This window comes from Phalacrocorax carbo, chromosome 1 (genome assembly GCF_963921805.1).
Source record: "Phalacrocorax carbo chromosome 1, bPhaCar2.1, whole genome shotgun sequence".
NCBI lineage: Eukaryota > Metazoa > Chordata > Aves > Suliformes > Phalacrocoracidae > Phalacrocorax > Phalacrocorax carbo.
The window spans coordinates 92,261,126-92,283,381 of NC_087513.1; the positions used below are offsets into that span (position 1 = coordinate 92,261,126).

A 22,256-nucleotide genomic window follows, 5' to 3' on the forward strand; every position below is an offset into this window, starting at 1 on the left:
GTGGTTTCTGCTCTCTTTAGGGACAGTTTTTCCCAGCTATGGAAATGCCATCTGTTTTAAGCAAAAAACTAAGAAGTTTGCAGACACCCTGCCTTCAGGACACAACCACCTGCTCTCCTGTTTTCTGAGGACACTAGACAAGGATTGCAGGTACTGCTTATCATGGCCTGGCTTCTTGTCCCCCTCTTGACAGATGGGCAGAATGAAAAACTTAATTCACCTTCACTAGTAGTTTCAAAGGGCGGAAGGACACGCTTCCATACCGAGGGCCAACTTCACACCACAGAATCCTACTTTCTGGTGATTGCACCATTTGAAGAGAGATTACTTGTGGACAATGTAGGAATTACAACATCTGTTCCTGTACACATCATTATGCACAAGTGCCACACACATTATGCAGTGTCTGGGCTTAGACACACAAGCCTTGACCTGTGACAAACTGACACTAAAGACCCATGATCTGACATGACTCCTTTCAGATACAGTCCAGCCTTTGCCAGAGGCAGGACATGAGAAGCTCCCTCAGAAAGCTGCAGGCAATGTGGAAAGGCATGTCCCTGGAGCACACAAAATGAAATAATAACATATGAGATCCAGCTCTCACAAGAAGGGGGACTGTATCTCCTATGTATACGTGCAGAAAAGGAGGCCCCCCTCACACTGGTGACATAGCCACTGATATGCAGCACTTCTATCCCTTCTTCATTGTGTATAGCTACGGAGACACAAGGAAGGTACTGACAAGCAGTCAAGGAATTCAGCTGCTGGTTGGCTATGCAGGACTTAGGAGCTGGAGGGTGAAAGTGATGCATGGAAATTAAGTTAATTTTAAACCGCAGGCAAGAGAAGCAACTTGCTAGCAGTTACTTAAGAGAAGCTGCTGACTGTTTAAATACCATTAAGAAGATTAATGTCGGCCTGCAGAACCACTGAAAAATTAGGGCTGAAAGGGACCTTGAAAGGTCAGACCAGTCCATCCCACTAACCCAAGGCAGGATCACCTAAACCTTGGACACCACTGACAGATGTTGCTTAACTTGATCTTAAAGCTCTCCACTCCCCAGGCAGTCTATTCTTTATTATCCCTGTCATTAGAAAGTTTTTCCTAACATCTAAATTGAGTCTTTCCTGCTGTGACTTAAGCTTCTTTCTTCTTTTTTTTTTCTTCTTCTCCATCACAGACAAGGAGCAAAGATTATGTCCTTTTATGTGCTTAAAGACTTCAGTTCTCTCCTCCTTTGGGTTAGAGAATTTCAGTTCTTTCAGGCTTCCCCGGTAGGTAATGGTTTCTCAACTTCCGCTCATTCTTTCTGCTCTCCGCTGGGCTGGATCCAATTACCCCACATGTCCCCTCAACTTATTTTTCCATCACCTCAACACCATGACATAGCTGACTCACATTCAGCTTTTGATCCTTTTTTCTGAAGAATTGCTACTTAACCCATCCCTCCCTCCCCTGTACTTGGGGAGTTCATATTGCTGCTCCAGTGTACGACCTTCCACTTACCCTTATTCAACTGCCTCCTGTTTCTTCCAGACCATTTCCCCAATTTGCCCACATAGTTTTAGAATCTAATCCTGCCCGACACCACATCTACAGTTTTACTTCATGCATAAAATATGATGTCCTTATGGTTATCCATTATAACACAAGAAAAAGAAATTAAGCCGAACTGAATTGGATGTAGCATGAAACCCCACTCAAAACCACCTTTCCCTTGAACAAGAAATTACTGGCAGTGGTGCCTTGGATGAGGTTATTCAAGTAGGTTTGTACCTACTTTCTACAGTAACGTGTTTTCCCAGCTGGCTTCAAGCATCAAACACCAAATGACTTTGCCACACAACCTTACTGCAGCCAGGCTTCTCATCCCCACCTAAAAACTCCTTTTTGTTTTGCTGTGTCTCTGCCCCAGCTGCCCCTGTCCCATGCACCCTCACTTTCCCCCTCACCCCAGCCACCCCTCGCCTCCCCACCGCGGTTGCCCAGGCCAGGCCTGCCAGTGGGAACTGCCCACTGGGACCCTCCCAGGACCGGGGCTCGGGGGAGCACCGTGGGACAGACAAAAAAAATAAAAATAAATGAGGATAGTAAAAATAGCTTTTGTTTCCTAGCAGTGGCTACGGACGGGGCCCGGGCAATAAAGAATCTGGTAACTCGGCACCGCCAGGCACGCTGGGGGTTACCCAGCACCTCCACCTGCTCCCGCCCGCCAGGCACCCTGCCGCTTTCCCGGGGCCCGCCGGCCCCGGCCCCGGCCCGTGGCGGGCCCGGCTCCGGCGGGCAGCGCGGCCCGTGGCTGCCCCCTGCCGGAGCGGCAGCCGTTGGAACCGGCGGGAGCCGTTAGCCAGGGCGGGCGGGCGGCCGGGAGAGGCTCCCGCCTCAGGCCGCCCCCTGAGGCACTGCCTGCAGGTGCTGCTTGCAGGGGTGAGGGCAAGGCGCGGAGCTTCGTCGCCCCCGTACCCGGGTGCCCAGCTGGGACAGAGCCGCCGCGGCTCCGCGGGTCTCTCCTCAGAGAGAATGAAATAAAAGGCGTCCCAGCTCAGTCCTGCCTGCCCCTCGCTGGCTTCAAAGATCAGTGGGTACAGAGCTGACCTGAGGAGGAAACAAGATGAAAGTAGGCTTGACTAGACACATCTCCCTCCTCTGCTCCCACTGCCCCAGTCCAGGTTCCTGCCATTACCAGTAGAATAATTAGACTTATTTTCCCATTTTTCAGTCATGCTTCACTACTGGGACAGGACTAAAGACTGCAGCTGTGTTTTAAGGTACTAGGATCTGTGTGAAGGGACCCAGTGCCAGAGCCTGGAAACAGACTGCTTTCTGCAGTGGTGGGAGAATACCAGGAGGTCACCATGCCCAAAGCCAAGTTTCACCTGAACACAACACCAAGAACTAGAATCAGTTGACTCTGAGCAAGGGAGGCTTTGATCCATATGATGAGAGGAACCAGCAAAAGACTAGAAAACAGATCAAACCCTTCCATGTGCTTGCAGAAGGAAGGCTTTCCTTGAAACCATCACCTTTCCGGGGCTCAAAACAGAACAGGATTTGCACAGTGACTTCTGCACGCCTGGAAAGTGCTGCAGCTCTTGGTGCGTATAAGGCTTGGTCCCAGATGTGACATTCTCCCAGTCTGCATCCTGGCTTCAGGCTGCTGGTGTTGTGCCTGTGCCTGTTCCACCCTGCACTCAGTGGCTCTCCAGTAAGCCCTAGCCTCCACTTCGTCTGAAGGGCTCCCATTGGCCAGGGAAAGGAGATGACCAGGCTCTTTTGGCTGTGTTTAAACAGATATACACTTCTAGTAAGCCTGCCCCCACAAGCTGTCATGAGTTGCCATGGTCAGGAGCAATGGCTGCACACCAGAGTTGAAGAAGCACTAGACGTCACTCCTGCACACGGGGCAGAAGTTTTACTAGCCCACTCCGGGGCCAATGCAACCAGTATAGTAGAGAGGAGTGATAGGAACACAGGTCTTCTCAACAGCTTGCTAGGATCAGGGATAGGCAGGGAAGGTCAGGCTGTCCCTTCGCATTCACCCACCCCACTGCCCCTTTGGCTGTTTGTTCCACAGTGAGGGCATTTCCTCACCCCACTTGTAGTCACGAGGTAGGAAAAGGGGAAGCCAATAAAAGGAGCCCACATGGCACCACAGCAGACAGAGACACAGAATGTAGAACCACCTTTGCTCTCCAGGTAAACTGAAGTCTCCCTCAGTGCCATACAGACACTGTCTCTCCATACTGCTGCACCCAGGCTCTGAGAAGCATTCTGGGCTTGCACATTCATCAAAACAGGCTGATAGCAGCTCATTTCTAGCTCTATCTAAACTACCTCACTCAGCAAGCGTCCAAAAGTACCTCATGCCCCCGGCCCGAGGCCGCGCCCATCTTGCCAGCAAGCGCAGCTGTGGCTTGGCTGCCATTCTCTGCAGCCTGCAAGGAGCCCACCTGCCTAATATGGATGTGCCTCCCAGCAGCACCAGCAATTAGCACATGCAGCAGAGGACCTGGGCAGGCAGGCTGCACCCCTCCTAATTGACTGAAGGAAGAGGAACACTTGAACTTGCTCCAAAAGGAAGCACAAGCTCCAGCTTCCCCCCACTTCATTTACTTGCAGAGCTTGCCCAAACCTGCAAGTAGGCAACAACTTGCAGACAGGCAGTTTAGGAGAAGCAGAGTTGGGCCAGCACAAGTCAACTGGAGCCTATTGATCCTTCTTGCAGTTTGGATGCAGACCTTGGGCTCAGCTTAAGTATGTCTGTCTTCCCTTCTCCTCTATCTAGAAGAACTGGCCCTTCCCAGCCACTATTTTCTTCAGCATGACTCATTCCAACTTCAAGTCCATTGCATCCTTCAACACTGTCTATTCAGGTCTTGGAAAACATACCAGGGAGAACTCTACCAGAGCACCTATACCCCCTTCCATACAAACAGTTCCTGGGGAGAAACAGACATACTACCAAATATCCCATTTTTTATTTTAACCACACAAAGAATTTCCCAAAATATTATTTTTCTAGACTGTCATATGTTGTAATAGTCCAGTTTAGCTCAGGGCAAAGCTTAAGGCCAATACAGAGGGCAAGAATCTCTCAAGAATGACCATCTGCCCCTCAGGTGATGATGGCATTGAGAGATACTAGGTACTTCAATGACGGGCACCAGAGAGCTCTGGTGGCAAAGCACGGATAGTGTACAGACAAAACAGCTAGCTTCCTATGCAACCACACTGAGCAAGCTGCCCGAGAGCCATTGCTAGTGTTACGTGCACCAGAGCAATGAGTTATAAGTACTTTTTAGTGAGTTATCAAGGAGTAAGTGTTTGCAAAATACATGGTGATGTGATCACACAACTAAGAGCTCCACTTTCCAAGACTCTCAAGTACAGGGAAACCTCTATTCCTATTACATAGGGCAAAGCCTTCACAGCCGTGAATGCAGATGGTGTCACAGAACAATGACAACTGCAGGTGTAAAGGAAGAAATGCTAGAGGCATGATAGTGCTTCAACATTTATTTTCCCCAAAGACACATAAAAAGAATTAAAACAGTTCTAAAAACCGCAAAGTTTTATAATGATTCACAATACATTAAATACTAACTGTGCTTCCTGCTTAGACAAACTAGCAGGGAGGTCTTTTATTCAGGCCTTTACGTCAGTAGGTGCATAAAGCTGCTTCATTTACTTCAGGTACAGAATAAGTGACAGGAGAGATGTATGGTAGAGTCATTCCAGTTTGGTTCAAGGCCAGGAAATTCTCCTGAGAGGGACGCTCAGCTGTTGACTGGAAGCCATGTTCAACAGATACTGTTCACATCGTGTGCAAACGTCTACAGTCAGCCAGTTTGCCATGGTCCCTGTGTAACAGCACAGGGGCTGTGCTAGGCAACGGGGTTCCAAAATAACAGGTATGCTGGAATGGGAGAGGGAAAAAGAAGAGCAGGAAAGCTGACCCAAGTTTCTGTTGGAGGGTATGGTGACCCTTCCACCCTTCCGCCATGCATAATCCAACACTGCTAGCTGATTGAGCTAAATGCATCAGTTCAGAGCAGTCAGCTCCACTTAGGAAGGCTACTAAGCACCAGAACAGCTTCATTTACTGACACCTTCTCTCTGACAGTACCTCAGCCAAATGGCTACTGGATATCGGTGGCTGATCCAAGGTTATGTCCGCATCCTTATAGAATCATTAAGGTTGAGAAAGACGTCTAGGATCATCATTGTCTAACTATCAGCCCAACACTACCATGTCTCCTAAACCATGTCCTGAAGTGCCACGTATGCTGTAGGATTTTTTTTTCCATCCTAAAGTACGGCAGTAATGCACTCAGACCTCTTCTGCAGCACCTGCTTTATAAGACAGACCAAACCACTGCCCCGCACAGTTAACTTCAGCAGTGACCGCTACCCTTCATTTTTGGCAACTGAAGTACATGCCTTTGAACCAGAAACTGCTGTGACTTTATTTTGGCTGCATTAATGGTTTCAGAGATAAAAGATAACCTGTTCCCCGGTAGAATATATAACTCACTTTGAAAGAAGAGAACAGATAATATATGTTTCCAGTCCTCGATATTGCACTTACACCCACAAGGTCTGTGTTTTCCACTCAGAATTGCCAAAACCTCTTTTTGAAATAGTTCCCTTTCTGAGGACAAAAAGGAAAGGGTGTCTGTATGTGTGTGGAGGGCCTGAGAAACCATTTGTGGCATTACTTTTCAGTCAGTTATACCTGAGACCAGGAGCATATTTTACTTCTAGGCATAAAGGGCCTACTCCTGGGTTGTAGTGACAGACCCCCAGCTATGGAGGACAGAATATAATGGAGTCTGGAAATTCTCATACAAACAAGCTGTCACAAATAACCTTCAATGTCAGGGCTAATATGGACACTTCCGAATCCATGTCGGAAACCTGGTAGCTAAAAAGCAAAATGGATTTCAGAGCACCTATATGTCCTCCCTCTGGTCATCTAAAATCCACCATACTTCCAGAGAACTGTAGACTAGTTAGACCACTGGCTGAACCAGTCTTTCAACATAATATTCGGCTGACCAGCATAATAGTACATACTGCTGTCTGCATGTTCGTCAACTTGCAGATACAAGTATCTGGAAACATCTTTCAAGGTAAAAACAAAACATCTCTTCCCCAGCTTACCCAAAACACTCCCAGTGCTCTATTTCATGCAGCAACTCTGAGCTCTTCTGCTCTTGGGTAGCTGGGTCCTCCTCTCTGGAGAGTTTCAAAAGCTTTAGGAGGTACAGTGGGAGATATACACACATTCTGAAGGGCATGGACATCTAAAAAGATCACAACACATGTCACCTGAGTTCTCAAGGAAACACATCCTCCTTCTTAGCAGGAAAGTTTGCATGGCATGCAATTGATTTATTGGTGCACTTAAAAGATAGGCACTACTGCAGTGAACCTTCTGACCCTTGTATAAATAGAGCAGAGAGTAATCCCAACCACTTCACACAGGATGACAGAAAAAGGAAACAGAGTTGTTTTAGCTAAGTAGGACAAGAGGTGTCTGTGGCACCCTGGCTGCTTTTGCATCTTGTATTAGTCCCTCTTCTATTTTCTTAGAAACAAGCTAGAGGGTAGCTTTGAGGTATCAGTGGGATGAAGAAAAGCTTCCTATGACTAGGTAAGGTGCAGGAAAAAACAGAAATATAAAACACCTATATACTGTTGTAAAGACTAGACTTGCCTTGAAGCAGCAGTCACAGCAGACAACACTAAGAGAAAAAAGTTCCCAGCATTACCATCTGAGTAAAGCTCAGCAGATACCAATATTGCAGCTAAGGGTGACTTTCCCAAGTAAGTCTTAATTTGTGATTGTGGTACAATCACTTCATGGCAAAGTGAACAAGCTTGGAACTCCCCCATTCAGTTTGACAGCCTTCCTATATTTATCCTAGTTAAATAATCTGAAATATGTCAGTATCCACAGCTTGAAGGCTTTATCTGCAAATGCCCATTACTTTTCACCCAGCACTATCACCAGATAGTTACTCAATTCCCAGTGGTTGTTTACTTGTTGCTTGTAATCAATTCAGTGCTCCACCACTACTTCAAATAGATTTAAGTGAGCCTTTATGAGCCTGAAGCTCTTTTTCTCTCCCATGAACAGAAAACCTCTGACAAATGAGTGGATATAAGCAGGTCCAAATCCCTTCCCAGTCACAGGGTCTGCAGTTCACTTTTTCAGTCCTCACCAGAAGATTCTGGAGAACAGCCTCTACCAGAACCTGCTCAAGCCCTTGACTGAAGTTAAATCCAACCTTTAGAGCAAAATGCAGAGAGTGATCTCAGAGAGAAATTTAATCTAGTAATTGCACAGTAAATTTTGTTATTGCTGACTTAATGCTAGGGGTTAAAACTGAGATACCATTTCAGAGGCAAGTTTTTCCACAATCTTTGCAGCTGTGGACACTTCAGCATGGCTTGTGCAGTCATGGAAAACCGAAGGGCTCAGCAACCTATTGCTGTCCTGTACTACAACTGTTCAAATGCTGAGTATTTTCAGCACTGTTCTTTCACTCTTTTCTCCCTCCTCATTCAGTCCTTTTGTACCAGCTCACCTGCTGCAGAGGTAACAGCTGTAAGGCCACTTAAGAAACATCTGCTTATGGCAGCTGAAACAGATCTGTGGAAAGGAAAGTTACTTGCAAATGCAAATGGAAAATATCTTTGTACCAACAGTATCCACTGCCTGCCAAAGAGCAAGCACATAAACCAACCTTCTAAAGGCTTTAGATCCACATACAATAACAGAGGTCCAATAAAGGATAGCAAAGACTCAGGAATTAAAAGCTAAAAAGGCAAAAAAAAAAGTGGTACTTGTAGGCCAGTGTTTTTATGATGCAGAGGTTTGGGGCAGCTGCCAGACAACAGGAGTTTAAAAAAAGGCTCTTGAGCAAACAATAGCTGTATTGTGCAAGAGTGTAACAGTAGCTAGTTAAGCGAGAGGGAAGAAGAGAGACATTCTTTGAGGTAGACTGCAGCAATCCCAAAGAGATTAAGTCAGGGCAAATTTGAATCCAATCCTGAAGCAAAAAATGAGTCATAAGGAAGCTGATGAGTCGCTTGAACTTTATAAAAAAAGAACACATTCATACACAGCTGGCAGTCAGAAGTGATATTATCTTGAGAAGTAGAGCTTGAGAAAGCTAAAAAAACTTCAGCAGCAAGAACACAAAGGGGGTAAGAGAGGCATTTTAGAATAGGCAGAGAGCAGGCAATTTAAAGCAGGGTTGATAAGTAAGGTGAGTAGAAAACAAGGATTCAGTCTCAGGAGCATCAGACAGATTGGGGAAGTAGCATAGCTCTGCTAGTAGAACCCTTTGGCTCTGACTATACTGCTAAATAAGTGAGGGCAAGAAGGTGACCCCTAAGCCAAGTAGCATAGACTTCCTCACATCTGGGTTGCAAAGGGCTTGTGCACCCAACATCTACCGTAGAGGGGCTGGTTGCAACACCCCCTCTAAAGGAGGCTCAGTGAATAAGCCAGCAGTAAAGCAGAGCTGACAACCAACAGTCGTGTGCTGCAGGTCATTCCCTGTCCCACTCATCTGACTTGTGTGTCCACTCAGCAAGGCTGTTTGAGTCAGCACAACTTGGGTGTGGTAACCTGAATTTAGAGCCTTTATTTCACTGTTTAGGAGCACCAACTCCCAATTACTTTGCAATTTCAGAGATGGCCAACAGTCATGGCAGTCAGCTTTCCTAGCACGGAAATAACAGACAAGAAGTATCAAGCAAAGGCTGGGTTTTTTTCTAGGCAACTTGAGCTGATTAGAAGCCATCACCGCACAGGTATTAAAAGATTTTTACAGCCTAGGGCCAAACTCAGGTCAATACTGAGGGCCATGAAGCCAGCCAGCTTTTGAAAAGGCAAGGACAGCACAAAAAGGAGAGGAAACATACCTTTGCTCTTGGAAAGACACCACCACTACCTCCTTGGAAGAAGCCTTGCCCTTCCAGCACCATCATTGTATATCTGGTTCCAATCAGCTCAGCAATGGTTGGTGATGGCCACTTGGTAGGAGAGGGACAGTCCTATTGAAAGACAGAAGTTAAGCACCAGAGAAAGCTTAAGGAAGCAGATACGTGGGGAGGTCATACTCAAAACTGGGTCCTAAAAGGCTCAAGAGCATTTGTCCCCAAAACTCAGTTTTGCCAGTGATGGGAGTGTCAGTTGATTTCTTGACAATACTAGCAGAGAACCTACTGCAGGGGTTTTAGTGGTTGCTATAGTTTTCAAGCAGCTTCCTGACACCTCATTAGGGAAGGAGGTCCCTCGATCACCACAGCAGTTAATACCACCTCCAGAGCCAGTCTCTGGGGAATTCTACCCCTTTGGTACAGACCACAGCACAGATGGCACACTGGCCCCTCCTAGGTACAGGATCCCTTTCCACAGCACAACACTCTCTTGCCTTTTCTTTCCCAAGACCCACTGGCCCCACACAAACAGCAGCTCTGATCTAGTGGTCAACCAGGAGAGAACAGTGCTTTTATCAACAGGTGGGGAGCCCAACCCACTTGCATCCCCCACCACACTGCTGAACAGAGAGGTCACACAGAGTTATGGTCAGTTTAGAGTCTTGCCAGGGATGGAGCAGGGAGGGATGCAGAAGGAAAGGAGGAAGCAAGGGCACAGCACAACTTGTCAGGGCAGAACAGGGCAAGGCCATGATTCAGGAGGCTGTGCAGAAGCACACAAACCCCAGCACTGTTCCCACAACAGTCATTCAGAGCCTATGACTTCAGTACTGCATACATTTAAAAGACACTGATGCTGTGCTATCTACATTTTGTCAACCACTTTTCCCCTTTACTGCAGCTTAAAGGATGTTTGTGAATTTATCAGAATCTAGAAAGAGTGAAGGGAGATGGAGAAAGCAGGACCATCCTACTGCCAACTAGTCTGCTTGAGGAAGCCTTGAAACTTTCAAGTAATGCAGTGGTATTTTTCTCTTCTTGTACAAGGAACTACTTTATTTTGTGTCATTCAAACTGGGGAGCCTCCACAAGGACACTATAGCATCCAGTCTTCTCTTAAGCTGCCTCCAAGGAGAAAGTAATATCCCAACTTAAGACCAGTATGCAATATGGCCTAAGATAAAAACTACAGAACATGCTTACTGCCTGCATGAAGATCAAGGTGCAAGCTCTGGTAATTACCAGATGTATCAGACTGGGCTTGCTAGCTGACATGCCACACTTACAAGTTCATTGCTTTGAAGGTCTCTCTGTAAAGATTTGGACCTTCCTCTGTAAGGAGGCAGCTGCTGTTGGCCAGCATTCAGGAAACCGTTTGGTTTAATGTCTCGTTGTGTGAGTGCACTCGTGGAAGGATATGTGCAATGTGCAGTGAGACCTGGATAGGAAGAGAGTTTTAGGGTGCAGAAAACCAACTGGCAGCTTCTCAGTAATCACCCCAAAAGATGAACGCTCAAGAGCACTACACTGCCTTCTGAAGGTAGCAAGGATTACATCTCTCCCCCTCAACCCCAATCAGCTCAGATCACAAAAAGCAGAGGTTACAGTTATTATGCTTGTCTGTAGGCAGTGATGCGGCTTCATTAGCACCATTCAGTTTAATAAAATCAAGGGGTGCACTTTCTACTTGAACATTCAAAACAATGATTTAATTTTTACTGTGGATTCCAGTTAGGCCTATGGGGACATGCTGTCATTGTTTTGAACCTGCAGGAGCTACACAAGCTTCAGTCAACTGCTGAGGAATAGTTTAAGGGCATCTCCCCAGATTCATTACTTTGTATTGGATCTTTTCCTGTAAGGTGTCTTCAGGTGATCAGAAAGTGTACAGTGAGCCCAACCTAAGGCTCTGGGAACCCAGCAGGCCACTGACTGTACTTTGTCACCTGGTTTAGGTGTGTAGTGAACTGACCTGTGCTGTTGCAGGATAATACTGATGACCTGGTTGAGGCAAGACAGGTGCTGGAAGGCAACTTGGGAGTGGTTTCCTGTAGACCAGAAGACAGGCTGTCCTTAAGCTGCATACAAGAGACACCAAGCCCACTGCCTCAGAAATGATGCAGCTAAACAAAACCCAGAATACCCAGGACTGACCAGATATGTTCAAGGCTCAGCCAAAAGTAGAGCGGAGAGAGAAATCAATGTGGTACATTTAGCAACTTCATATTCCAAGAGGTAATAGCAAGTTAATTCCCTCCACAACCAGGAAGTTCCAGCCAAGCTAGTGAAATTTCAAATTCATCTACTGTGTCTCACCAGGTTCAATGCAGATACTAGTCTCAAAGTTTCATATGTTCAGGAGCCAACTTCACAAATCCTCCCTACACAACTCTCAGGGTACGTTGGAACCCTTTTCTTGGCCCCAGCTCACATGTAGCAACACTGGACAACAGGTCAAGAGACTGTGCCCCACTAACCCAACTCAAGTCGAGTGCTGTATCTCAACAGCATTGTTTCTAGCTTCTCTAGAAAACCAGAAAACAGATTTGATTATATTAGACTCCATATGAAGGTCCTTCTAGTTCAGCAGTAATACATCAACCACAGGGTTCTCAAATGCTGAACATTCCTACAAGTAGCACAGACTTGTGCAAATATAGCTAAGATTTTCTGCTTTTATTAATTCATATCCGTTTTCCTCAGTTAAGCAACTGCATTTCAGACAGAAGTGTTTACAGAAAACAGATTCCTGTTTGTATGCCAGCGCATCTGTGCTAGACATGATGTGTTAGGGCTTAGTTCTGTTCCACAGAATTTCTGAATATGCTAAGACTGAATCCCAGAACCAAGTAGTCAAGCTTTTCATTATCAAGCCAGGAGTTAAAGAACCCGAAGACTATGTAACATGGTTTATTGAAGAATGGTGCTCCCAAAATTGCTCCACAGACAGAGGAGTGGGAATTCACCAGTGAAGCTGCTTCCTGAAAATAAATCATTATGTTTTCCTTCCACAAGCTCACATACCACATGAAATGCAAATAAATCAATACATCTACAATCAAATGCCTCACTGTGAGCTAAGAGTGGGAATAGTTCTGGCCCATATTGGCCAAACTCCTATGCATATTAAAACTTCTGCAGGATCTAGTTTTAAGAGACCAGAGCAGACCTTGGTTCTATAGGCTGCAGTCATGCCACAAAAAGGAATGCTTAAATATGGAATGATCTTCTGTAGAGGAAAGGACTTCAGTGAACCTAATACTACCACATCCATTAACTTCTGACACACAAGACTGCTCATGCTAGGATTTGAACCCGATGTCCAAGGCTATGTGTGCGCGCAGATCTTATGCCTGAAGTACTTGTGCCTCTCCAGAGTCCTTTCATTTAAAGCCTTACCTGAACTCCTGGTCCCAGCTGCTGTGCTGTAGCGCTGACAATTTTAAACTCAGTACTGGCATCTTGGAGAGTTAAGAAACTATTGCTTGGAGATTTCAGGGCAACATCTGGCGTCATAAGCATTTCTGCAGGGGAGGAGGGGAACAAAAAAACCCATACACACAGAGAAGATAAGATACAGTGCTCTGACAAGAAAATGACAAATCTGACACCCACATATCAGAATGAGATTTTGCTAGACTTTGTCCTGGCAGTTACATAATCTTTTAGTTTTAGGTGATGGTCAAAATCCTATTCTCTCACTTAGCGGACAGACAAATTTGAACATCCATTTAAAAAAGGGTAGTGTTGAAACATCTTTTCATTAGGGGAACATAATGAAATTCAACAAAAGCAAGAGTAAGGTCCTCCACCTGGGGAGGAACAACCCCATGCACTAGGACAGGTTGAGGGTTGACCTGCTGGAAGGCGGCTCTGCTGAGAAGGACCTGGGAGTGCTGGTGGACAGCAGGTTGATCGTGAGCCAGCACTGGGCCCTTGTGGCCAAGGTGGTCAACTGTATCCTGGGGTACGTTAAAAGGAGTGTGGCCAGCAGGTCGAGGGAGCTTATCCTCCCCCTCTTCTCTGCCCTACTGAGGCCACATCTGGAGTACTGCATCCAGTTCTGGGCTCCCCAGTTCAAGAAGGACAGGGAACTACTGGAGAGAGTCCAGCAGAGAGCTACCAAGATGATCAGGGGACTGAAGTGTCTCTCTTATGAGGAAAGGCTGAGAGTCCTGGGCTTGTTCAGCCTGGAGGAGACTGAGGGGGGATCTTATCAATGCTTATAAATATCTGAAGGGTGGGTGTCAAGAGGATGGGGCCAGACTCTCTTCAGTGATGCCCAACAACAGTTCAAGGGGCAACAGGCACAAATTGGAACATATGAAGTTCCACTGAATATGAGGAGAAACTCTTTACTGTGAGGGTGCCAGAGCAGTGGAACAGGCTGCCCTGAGAGGTTATAGAGTCTCCTTCTCTGGAAATATTCAAAACCTACCTGGACACAGTCCTGTGCCCCCTGCTCGAGGTGCATCTGCTCACACAGGGGTGTTGGACAAGATGATCTCCAGAGGTCCCTTCCAACCCCAACCATTCTGTGATCTTTTGAATCTTAATACCACAAAAACAGATTTTCTAGAAAGAACTATTCTTATGCCAAACCACCTCTCTCACACAAAATTTGCATTCCCACCTCCCTTGCATTATACATGCTATGGAAAAATCTTATCTTTCATTTGAAAGGCCATCTGTTGTTGTGTAGTCAACACTGACTTCACTCGTACACTTCATAGATCACTTTGTAGCAGGTACCTTTGGGCCCACTCCCATTTTTCCCTGCTGCTGCTGATCGAAGCTTCTGTGGTCGTTTTATTTCTGCCATGAGCTGTTCATGCCAGCTGGACTCCCTCAGTACACGCTCTTTCAGCTTCCTCTCCAGCACCTGCAGGCAAAGCATAGCACCTGAAAGAGCCAGTGGATAAAGCAGGGAGGCCAGTGGTGACAGAACTACTCCTTCAGCAATGGCACTGTTTTACAAGTGCCTCTCACTCAAGATGGCTCAGGGCCCTGCACACAAGACACACAGGAGAGAACCTTTAGATAATGCATAGTAGAATAGCAATTCTTAAATTTGAAACTCAGAACTCCAGAAGTACTTTCAGGACCACAAAATGTCCTAAAGGGAAGAAGCAGCAGAGGAAGTAGGGAGATTGATCTTCCTCCTCCTATGAAGATGTGTCCTCCCATTTTCCTAACCCCATGTTTTGGCAGGAGGGTCTGCCCAAAATTTAGTATGGTTAATATATCCCCTTCCAAATCCAAACCAGTAGCTAAGACATTAGTTCTATATTCCTAGAAACTGTCCTGTCAACTCCAGAACCATCTGGTTTTGCTATCATTAGATGAAGCACCAGGTCACCTACAGGCTTTAGATGAGGCTCAGGAGCAGCTACATCAGCTCTGGGGGTCCTGTGTTCTTGCTCGATGATCACCTGAAAGAGCAGAAATGATGCTTAAGCAATAGTTCTTTCTCTGCTCCTGGTACACCCTCCCATTCAGCAGCACAGTGAGTGACTCGGGTCAGGATTTGGGAATGGGGAGGTGGGGAATGCATAACAAAGCTGAGTTGGGAAGCGTAGAATTATGAGGTTTACTTATGTGGGTTTTTGGTAGAGACAGATTTGCCTGTGGCAAACTAAAGGCAATCAGAAGTGCTGCACAGGCCTTCGATGCTTGCACAAGCAGCATACAGCCTTCTAGCCCAAGCAGCTCATGAACTGCTCCGAGAAGCCACTGGAAAACATTGTACTCAGATTTTAATGTCAGGAGTGATCCTGACAAGCACCACGGTCACATCACATTCATCAGTGAGAACACAGCTGCAGGGAGGAGAGTAACCAAATGGGTTAATAAGACTGTAACAAGAACTGTCACAGCAGGCAGCTGTATGCATAAGCTAGAGTCCCAGAGACTGGCTTACAGCCCTACAAAAACTAGGAATAGTAACAAGATAGAATCTCAGGGCAGGTATTCATGTGAGGCAGACTGCCTCCCTCATCAAGCCCTGTGCTTGCTGCATAGGGAAGAACTGACAAAAAAGTCAAGTTGCACATGCATGTCTTTAGTGGCCTTGTTCACTTATTCTTAGTTTGAGGCCACGTCATTTACTTTCCCTCTGTGTACAGCTTCAGAACACGTGGGAGTGCAGGTAGAACAACACTATAGCTTCCCACATTAGCTTTGCTTTCATTCATTTGTAAATTAGTGCACTGTTTGCTAGAGAAGCTTTAAAATAGCTTTGCAGATGGGGAAATCCTTGTTTAAGAGCCTTCACAAAGACCTCAGCAGTAGCACTCTATGCTTTCTTCTAGCATTTTTGACTACTCATCTTCAATCATGTTTGTGCTTCTCATCGACCACAGAAAAAAATAAGTTTAACAAAAATAAATCAAGACCCAGTTCATCCTGCCACCTTGAGTTACAGTTCTGTACTGCACAGTGTGTTGATACACAGTACATTGCAAGGAACACAAGTAGTTATGATGTATTGTCTCCTTTCCACTACCATTCATTTATATATATCAATCAAGATATCATCTCCAGAGAAATGTCATAGCCTTAGCTGAAGGCTGGAGCCACAGTCAAGATAAACAAGAGCTGGGGCTTTACAGAGGTACACGGTGTAGCTAAGGCTTTTAAACCCCCTGCACTCTAGCAGCACCAACAAGGAGAAAAAAGCTGATGTCTGATGTGGTATGCAAAGTTTTCACTTTTTAAGATATCACTCTTTATTACAAGTAGAGTTGTGTCTCATCTTCTGCCAAGACGTCTGTTTGCATAGCACGCCAATGCCACAAAGCCTTATGCCAGTGTTTTAGATCTGCTCATCATTCCCAGCTCAAGCTGCAGCACGTGAACAGTATCACAAGCCTTTAGGGACACCCCAGACATATTTGTATCTGGTCACCTTCACCAACCGCCCACGCTGTTGGAAGCCCCTACCACTTGAGCCAGCACAGCAGCTGCCCCTGGAAGAGGCTTAACTTTTTTTACTGACTAAACTCTTGCAGTAACTCATGTACGCTACCCAGAGGCCTCTGCCTGAGGCTGAGCAAAGGTCTTGCTCAAAAGCACATCTGCACTTGCACACATCCCACAACATCTGGGAAGGCAAGGAAACTAATAAGAGATGCCAGGCACAGCTCAGCTCAAGTTGCCTGGGAGGACACAAGTGTCCAAGGCGGAAAGCATAGGCAGGCAAGGGTCTGTTTCATAAAATTCTTGTGTGCAAGACAGCATAATTGCTCCAGGGAAGGAAGTGGCTGACTCCTGGAGGAAGAAAATGTTTATTATCCAGCTTCATGAAAGCATGGCTACCCGTGACTTAAAAAGTTACTGGAAATGAGGCACTTGGGTGGACAAACAGCTGAGAGGGAGACCCAGACACTTCTGGACTTGGAAATACCTTCGAGAGATACAGGCTTTTGGAGAAGAGGTCTCAACAAATACTGCTTAAAAATGAGGTAGAACAGGTGGTTTCAAAGTTGTCCATTGACTCTAGCCACTCACCTTCCGAAGGGTGTACCTCTTGTGCTGAATATCATCAAAAAGTAATTCACAGGGAGAGCGGATACATTCCTTTGGAGGTGCATGATGCTGTGGTCGCTCAGTGGCCTTGCGCAGCCTCACACCATTCTGCAGTTCATGGATGATGTTGGGCCACAGGGATGCCTCGGAGAAACCAGTGAGTGCTAAGTCAACAGCTGTCTAGAACACAAGGAGCAGCACCCCCTCCCTCCATGTAATAGAGCACACTTAGCAACTGAAGTAATTCAGAAACACAGAAGTGTGTCCTTAACACCCCCTTCAACTCACTTCCAGATCAGGGCACAGTACCACAGCAGAGAATTACTTCTCTTTGCAGAAGTTAATTTACAATGAGAGAGCTGGGAGCTGGCTCACCAGGCTCATTCCCGAATTTTGTCATTAACTTTATGAATGTACTTCAGCAAAACACAGCTTCTGCTGCCAGGCAGCTAGACCCATTTTCTTGAATACCTACTTCCTGCAAGCGCTCCAGGTGCCAGTTCTTTCATATTATTGGATGCTAGGAATCACTGGGAATGAAATCCAGAATCTTACTATTAAAATCCTCTGAACTTTCAGAAACCAAGGGTTGAAGGGTCCTCAGACAAAAGAAGACAAGGGGGAAGGGATCTCATACTTTAACCTTCACAGCAGCATATGTTAGCAGTTTCAGCCTGGAGACACAAGCTGATAACTCTGACATCTGCTCATCCTGTTCCTGTATGAATATCTGAGGATGCTCAGGCATGCAGTATAACCCAATAGAAGTTAAAGACACGAAAAAAAAATAATCAACTCAATAGCATGTTTAGACAACATTGTAATGGAAGTGCTAAGTCAACACCTTATCTGGGTCCCAACGGCAAACTGAGTAAAAACAAGCCATTGTATTATAAACAGTGAAAGGGAAGCAAAACATTTTAGAAAACCACCTCAGAACAAAGTTTCTGACTTAGACTCCTCTCCCTTTTTCACTTACAGCAGGAAGTGGAAGCATCTTCTCTCAACTTATCCCTTCAGCTATCTTGGTATAATATCAGAAGAGTCTTATGTAAGCTTTGACTTATAGCTTCCTTCAAGGAGACGGTTTTTTTTGTTGGACTGTTTTAGCCTGGCTTTGGTACAGTCATATCTCAACTCCAGAGAACTAGAACTGTCAAAGAGTCACCATATACTAGCCATATCTCGTAGGCTATATTTATTATTGTGTAGGAGAACACACAAAAGTCCCTCGGCAAATCAATCAGTAGACACCTCTGAAATAGCTTATCCTGAGCCAATTGCACTTTCCAGAGTTTCATTTCTCATGGTGACAGAACCTGACTGAAAGATATGACCTGAAGAGAGACTTTTGCACTGTTCATATTGCCATATTAGTTTTGGGACAAGAATTGCCTTCAGCTGGCCATTTCAGAGCAACTTGTAGACCCAAACATTTTTCAGATGTAGGTGATAACATTACCACTCATACTTTTCTTTCCCTACTGAATGGATCACTGCAGTGATTTCCCTTGGGCTATCCCATGCATTGTCAAACGCCACATAAAATTCCCACCGCTGTGCAATACAACACAAAATGCTACGACACTCCAAACCCATTGCATTCAGTTCAACAGATGAGTGGTAAGAGAGCTGTGTTCCTAAGAAGTCTCACTGCTCAGATTTCAAGGTGAAGATTGTCTTGTGACATGTACAGATAAGCTCTGCTGAAACTGTACAACCCCACACACTATCAGGCTGTGGTCTGTGTTTCAGAAGGCCTGCTTCATAGCAGTCAACATGAAAAAGTGTGGTCCGTAGAGAGCATTAGCTGCGCGGCACCGCTCAAGGCATCAGCTCTAACCTGTGGGATCCCAGTGAAGTTGGCATCCTGGTTATTTTAAACTCAAGAGTTTGTCAGAGCAATGCAATCAACTAGTGCTTAGGGACTTGGAAACCAGAAGCAGAGGATTTGCAACAGACATCCTGCTTTTGGAATTCATGTCTCCTGAAAGAGCAGAGGCCAAATACACTGGCCTTCAGGCCACACGGCAAAGCCCATGTATTTATTCATCTATTCCCTGCAGAAAAGAGCTACAGCAGTTGATGAGTTTGTGGTTTGAGATGGCTTGCCAGTTTATTTTAATAGATCACAAAATTGAGAATATGCCCAAACACACATTTCACAAACATTTTCATACGAATAGTTTGAGCATGCTTCAAAGCAAGTGCTATTTAGACAAAAGGAGTGAGCCCACAAGTCTCTCGGGGCTTGCCATTTGTCTCCACAGACTCCAGACTACAGTGCATTTGTTTATGCTGGGCAGAGCTCCAACCAGAAGAGCTATTTGTTTCTGACTGAGCCCTGACTGTGTAGGGCCTTGAAAAGAACAGAATAAGTTGCTTCCTCTGCTCCAAACACACAGTCCAAGATCTTTGGAAGGACAGAATGCAAAGACAAGAAAGGAGGTGAGTAGAAGGTAGGAGCTACATCTCCAACCTCACACTCCTTCACCCCTTTCTTTGGGCTGCTGGAGCTGCACAGCCACAAAGATGGGCAGAGCTACTGGCCTTCAGTCCCCTCCAGTGCTAAACCAGCACAGACCCCACATAAGGGTGAACTAGTCCACCCTAGTACTGCCACCAACAGAACAGTTTTCTGGGAGTTTTCAGTCAAGATACAAGAAACGAACAGATTGCTTTTGGCAAGTGTCAGTTCCTGCCAACCGCTGGAGTTTGGGCTCATTTGCAGAAAGAAACAGCCTGAATAACTACTTGTGGACACTTACTGCAAAGACTGCCTCCAACTTCGTTTTTAGAAGTGGTTTAAGTTGAACCACAAAGACAATCTTTGTGTTGAATCAATGACCACATGAGGTTAACACACAAAACAGTTTAACTTCAAGTTCACTCCCCAGCTTGTTTTGCAGACAAGTCTAACTACATAAGATCTTGAACAACCTAAGAATTTTCATTTGTGTTCAAGCTCTACTTTTCATAGATGAGTAAACAGAAAGCCTCAGAGAGCCAAGGTAGACAAAAAACCCAACCCCCCATAATGAAGGAATTAAATTCCTTACCCAGTGTTTTTCCTTCTTCTGAAAGGGATTTTCCACCAAATCTTCCACATCCATTTTTCTCAGACTCTGAGCAGCAAGCACATAAAGTCACTAGCTTGCACTGTGCAGTGATTTCCTATCTATCCACTATAAATTACTACTGTTAATCTGAAAAGCCTAGAAGCCCCAAACACCCAAACTTTGATAAGCAACAATAAATTACTAATACGGTACAGAGACAGTAGCTTTTCACATCGTGAAAGTAGACCTTCAGCTAGGTACACTCCTTTTCTAGTGCAATGGGAAGGCTACTTCAGAATTAGGTGGGTGTGTGAAGGTAGAGGGAACAGCAGCTAAGGGGTGATCCCAAACGTACCTCTTTGGAGGTCTGGATAATGGTCACAAGCTTCTGAAGTTCCAGATATTCAGTAAACAGACTCCTACAGGTCATTCCATAATGGCTGGTAGCCTCAGAAGGCCTGGACAAGTGCTCCTCACAGGCCTGAAAGAAGGGCAGCTATTTAAAAGGGATCTTGAAATAAAAAAACCCAACATGGTAGGATAGAATAAAGCAAGATTCAGTTTTCTCAATCAGTGGTTAAAAGAAAAATAATCCATCTTCTTTACAGCCCCTTTGTATATTTTTTTTTCTTTTCTGTTGCAATATGCAATAAACAGTGTGTCCAATCTTATATGTACAATAATGTAAGTAGCTGTGTAATTTATAAATCTTGCTCTCCATAAGGTGTGCTTTGAAATAAGTACCTAGAATGGGAAGCCTCCAGTGCAGACAAACCACAAAAAAACCACAGCAGGTGGAGTCACTTGCCCTGTTCTTTTCCCCTGCCCTGATCAGACTGAGGGATGGGAAGTTTCTCAGACCTTGAAATTATGGTTGAGAGGAAAATATTTGTTTGAGTTGAGACATTCAAATCCCAGCTTTTGCAGAAACTGAATTCTATGCACAAGTGACTTTTTTCGGTATCCACAGTCTTCTAAGTATTAAATTTGGAGACTAGGTACAGAAGGACTTTGTAGACACAGCTGTGTGACAGCCATGCTCAGTCTTCCTTCTTAAGTCTTTTCCATAGGCACTTGTATGCGCCTAAGATGGTTTTGCCTTTTCCCCTCTGATGGGAAAGCCATGTGCTCCCTCTGTGTCCTCCAACAAGCTACTCAGCTTTCTCCTGGAAATGGTCTTGCCCCTTGGTTAACAGCATTGTTCCATCAACTCCTCTAAAGCTGCTATATTTACTAAGTGGGAAGAAGGAAACCTTGATAACATCCTGCAGGGTGACTGCTGGTTTCATTGCCTCATCGTCCAATTTCAACATGAGGCATAGCATTTTCTCCAAACGATCGCCCAGTTCTCGCTCCACTTGGCTGTCGATTCCCCAGTCCAGGGCTTCATAGATCACCACTCCCAAGTACTCCAACAGCTGCAGACAGACAAAGAGAACAGTGCAGCACAAAGTGTTGTGGAGAACTTCACAGCTCTCACTTGCCAGCCACGCACATACCCTCCACTGCCCCTCAGGGATAAGCACATCTCTCAGGATGAGAGGGGCCCAAAAGGCAGCTAGATGCTCATCAAGGAACCTGAGATACTCCCTAAATAAGCTGTTTTAAGATTTTTTTTTTAAATAGCCTTATTTAGCACCTCTAAGTTCTCTGTTATTAAGAAAAAAGATTGCAGGCTATTCCACAGTAGGCAGCATCTGTGCACATTGTTTCCCAGTCCCATTGTCTTACTTGAGTTGTTTCATTTTCCAGATTGCAGGGGACAGAGTCACTTTCATAGGGCACAGCAAATTTGAGTAACTTGATAGTTTCCAAAGACATCTGCATCTCCTGAGCTGGCCTTCTACTACAGCAGGATTATATCTGCACACATAACAAAGGTGAAGACATGGGCTTACCTTGTCCTCTGACTGCTGAATGCTGCCAACATCTGAAACAGAAAAAAGAGGGGAGAGGGGGAAAGATAGCTTCATAGGCATTGATAAACAGCTTTTAAAATCCCTGTCCAGAGAGAGAAATAGGAGGAATACTTGGTAATAAGGAAACAAACCCCTCTGACTAAGGTCAGTTCCACCTGGAGAAAATAGGCCTATATTTGGGGACTCCTGGAAAGCAACACAGGATTCTCTTCTTATTGGGAGCATTAGCCCCAGATTAACTGCTGCTGGGTTCTTTTTTTTTTGTTTGCTAATAGATATCTAACCAGAAGG

The 22,256-nt window shown here is 45.4% G+C and overlaps 1 protein-coding gene across 1 annotated transcript; it reads right to left on the minus strand.

Annotated features, from left to right (window-relative positions):
* Positions 1–5,005: 5,005 nt before the first annotated feature.
* LOC104040844 (protein spire homolog 1) lies at positions 5,006–22,094 on the minus strand. The gene is made up of 13 exons (XM_064466683.1): positions 21,945–22,094; positions 21,300–21,464; positions 20,402–20,527; positions 20,047–20,112; positions 16,970–17,131; positions 14,824–14,892; positions 14,213–14,342; positions 12,860–12,984; positions 11,433–11,508; positions 10,747–10,898; positions 9,443–9,574; positions 6,668–6,810; positions 5,006–5,420 (listed from the first exon to the last, which is right to left on the minus strand). Exons 1-13 carry the CDS (start codon positions 22,023–22,025, stop codon positions 5,249–5,251), a joined length of 1,599 nt encoding a protein of 532 aa, XP_064322753.1. The 5' UTR covers positions 22,026–22,094; the 3' UTR covers positions 5,006–5,248.
* Between the last annotated feature and the right edge of the window lie 162 nt (positions 22,095–22,256).

What these genes read in the sequence shown, in the direction of transcription:
- LOC104040844 (XM_064466683.1), bottom strand. Translation starts at nt 22,025, where the DNA reads ATGCCTATGAAGCTATCTTTCCCCCTCTCCCCTCTTTTTTCTGTTTCA. An exon ending in TTCAGCAGTCAGAGGACAAG is followed by an intron (nt 21,465 to 21,944) that starts GTAAGCCCATGT and finishes GTCTGTCTGCAG; the next exon opens with CTGTTGGAGTACTTGGGAGT. An exon ending in GAGCACTGGGAGTGTTTTGG is followed by an intron (nt 5,421 to 6,667) that starts GTAAGCTGGGGA and finishes CTCCCATTCCAG; the next exon opens with CATACCTGTTATTTTGGAAC.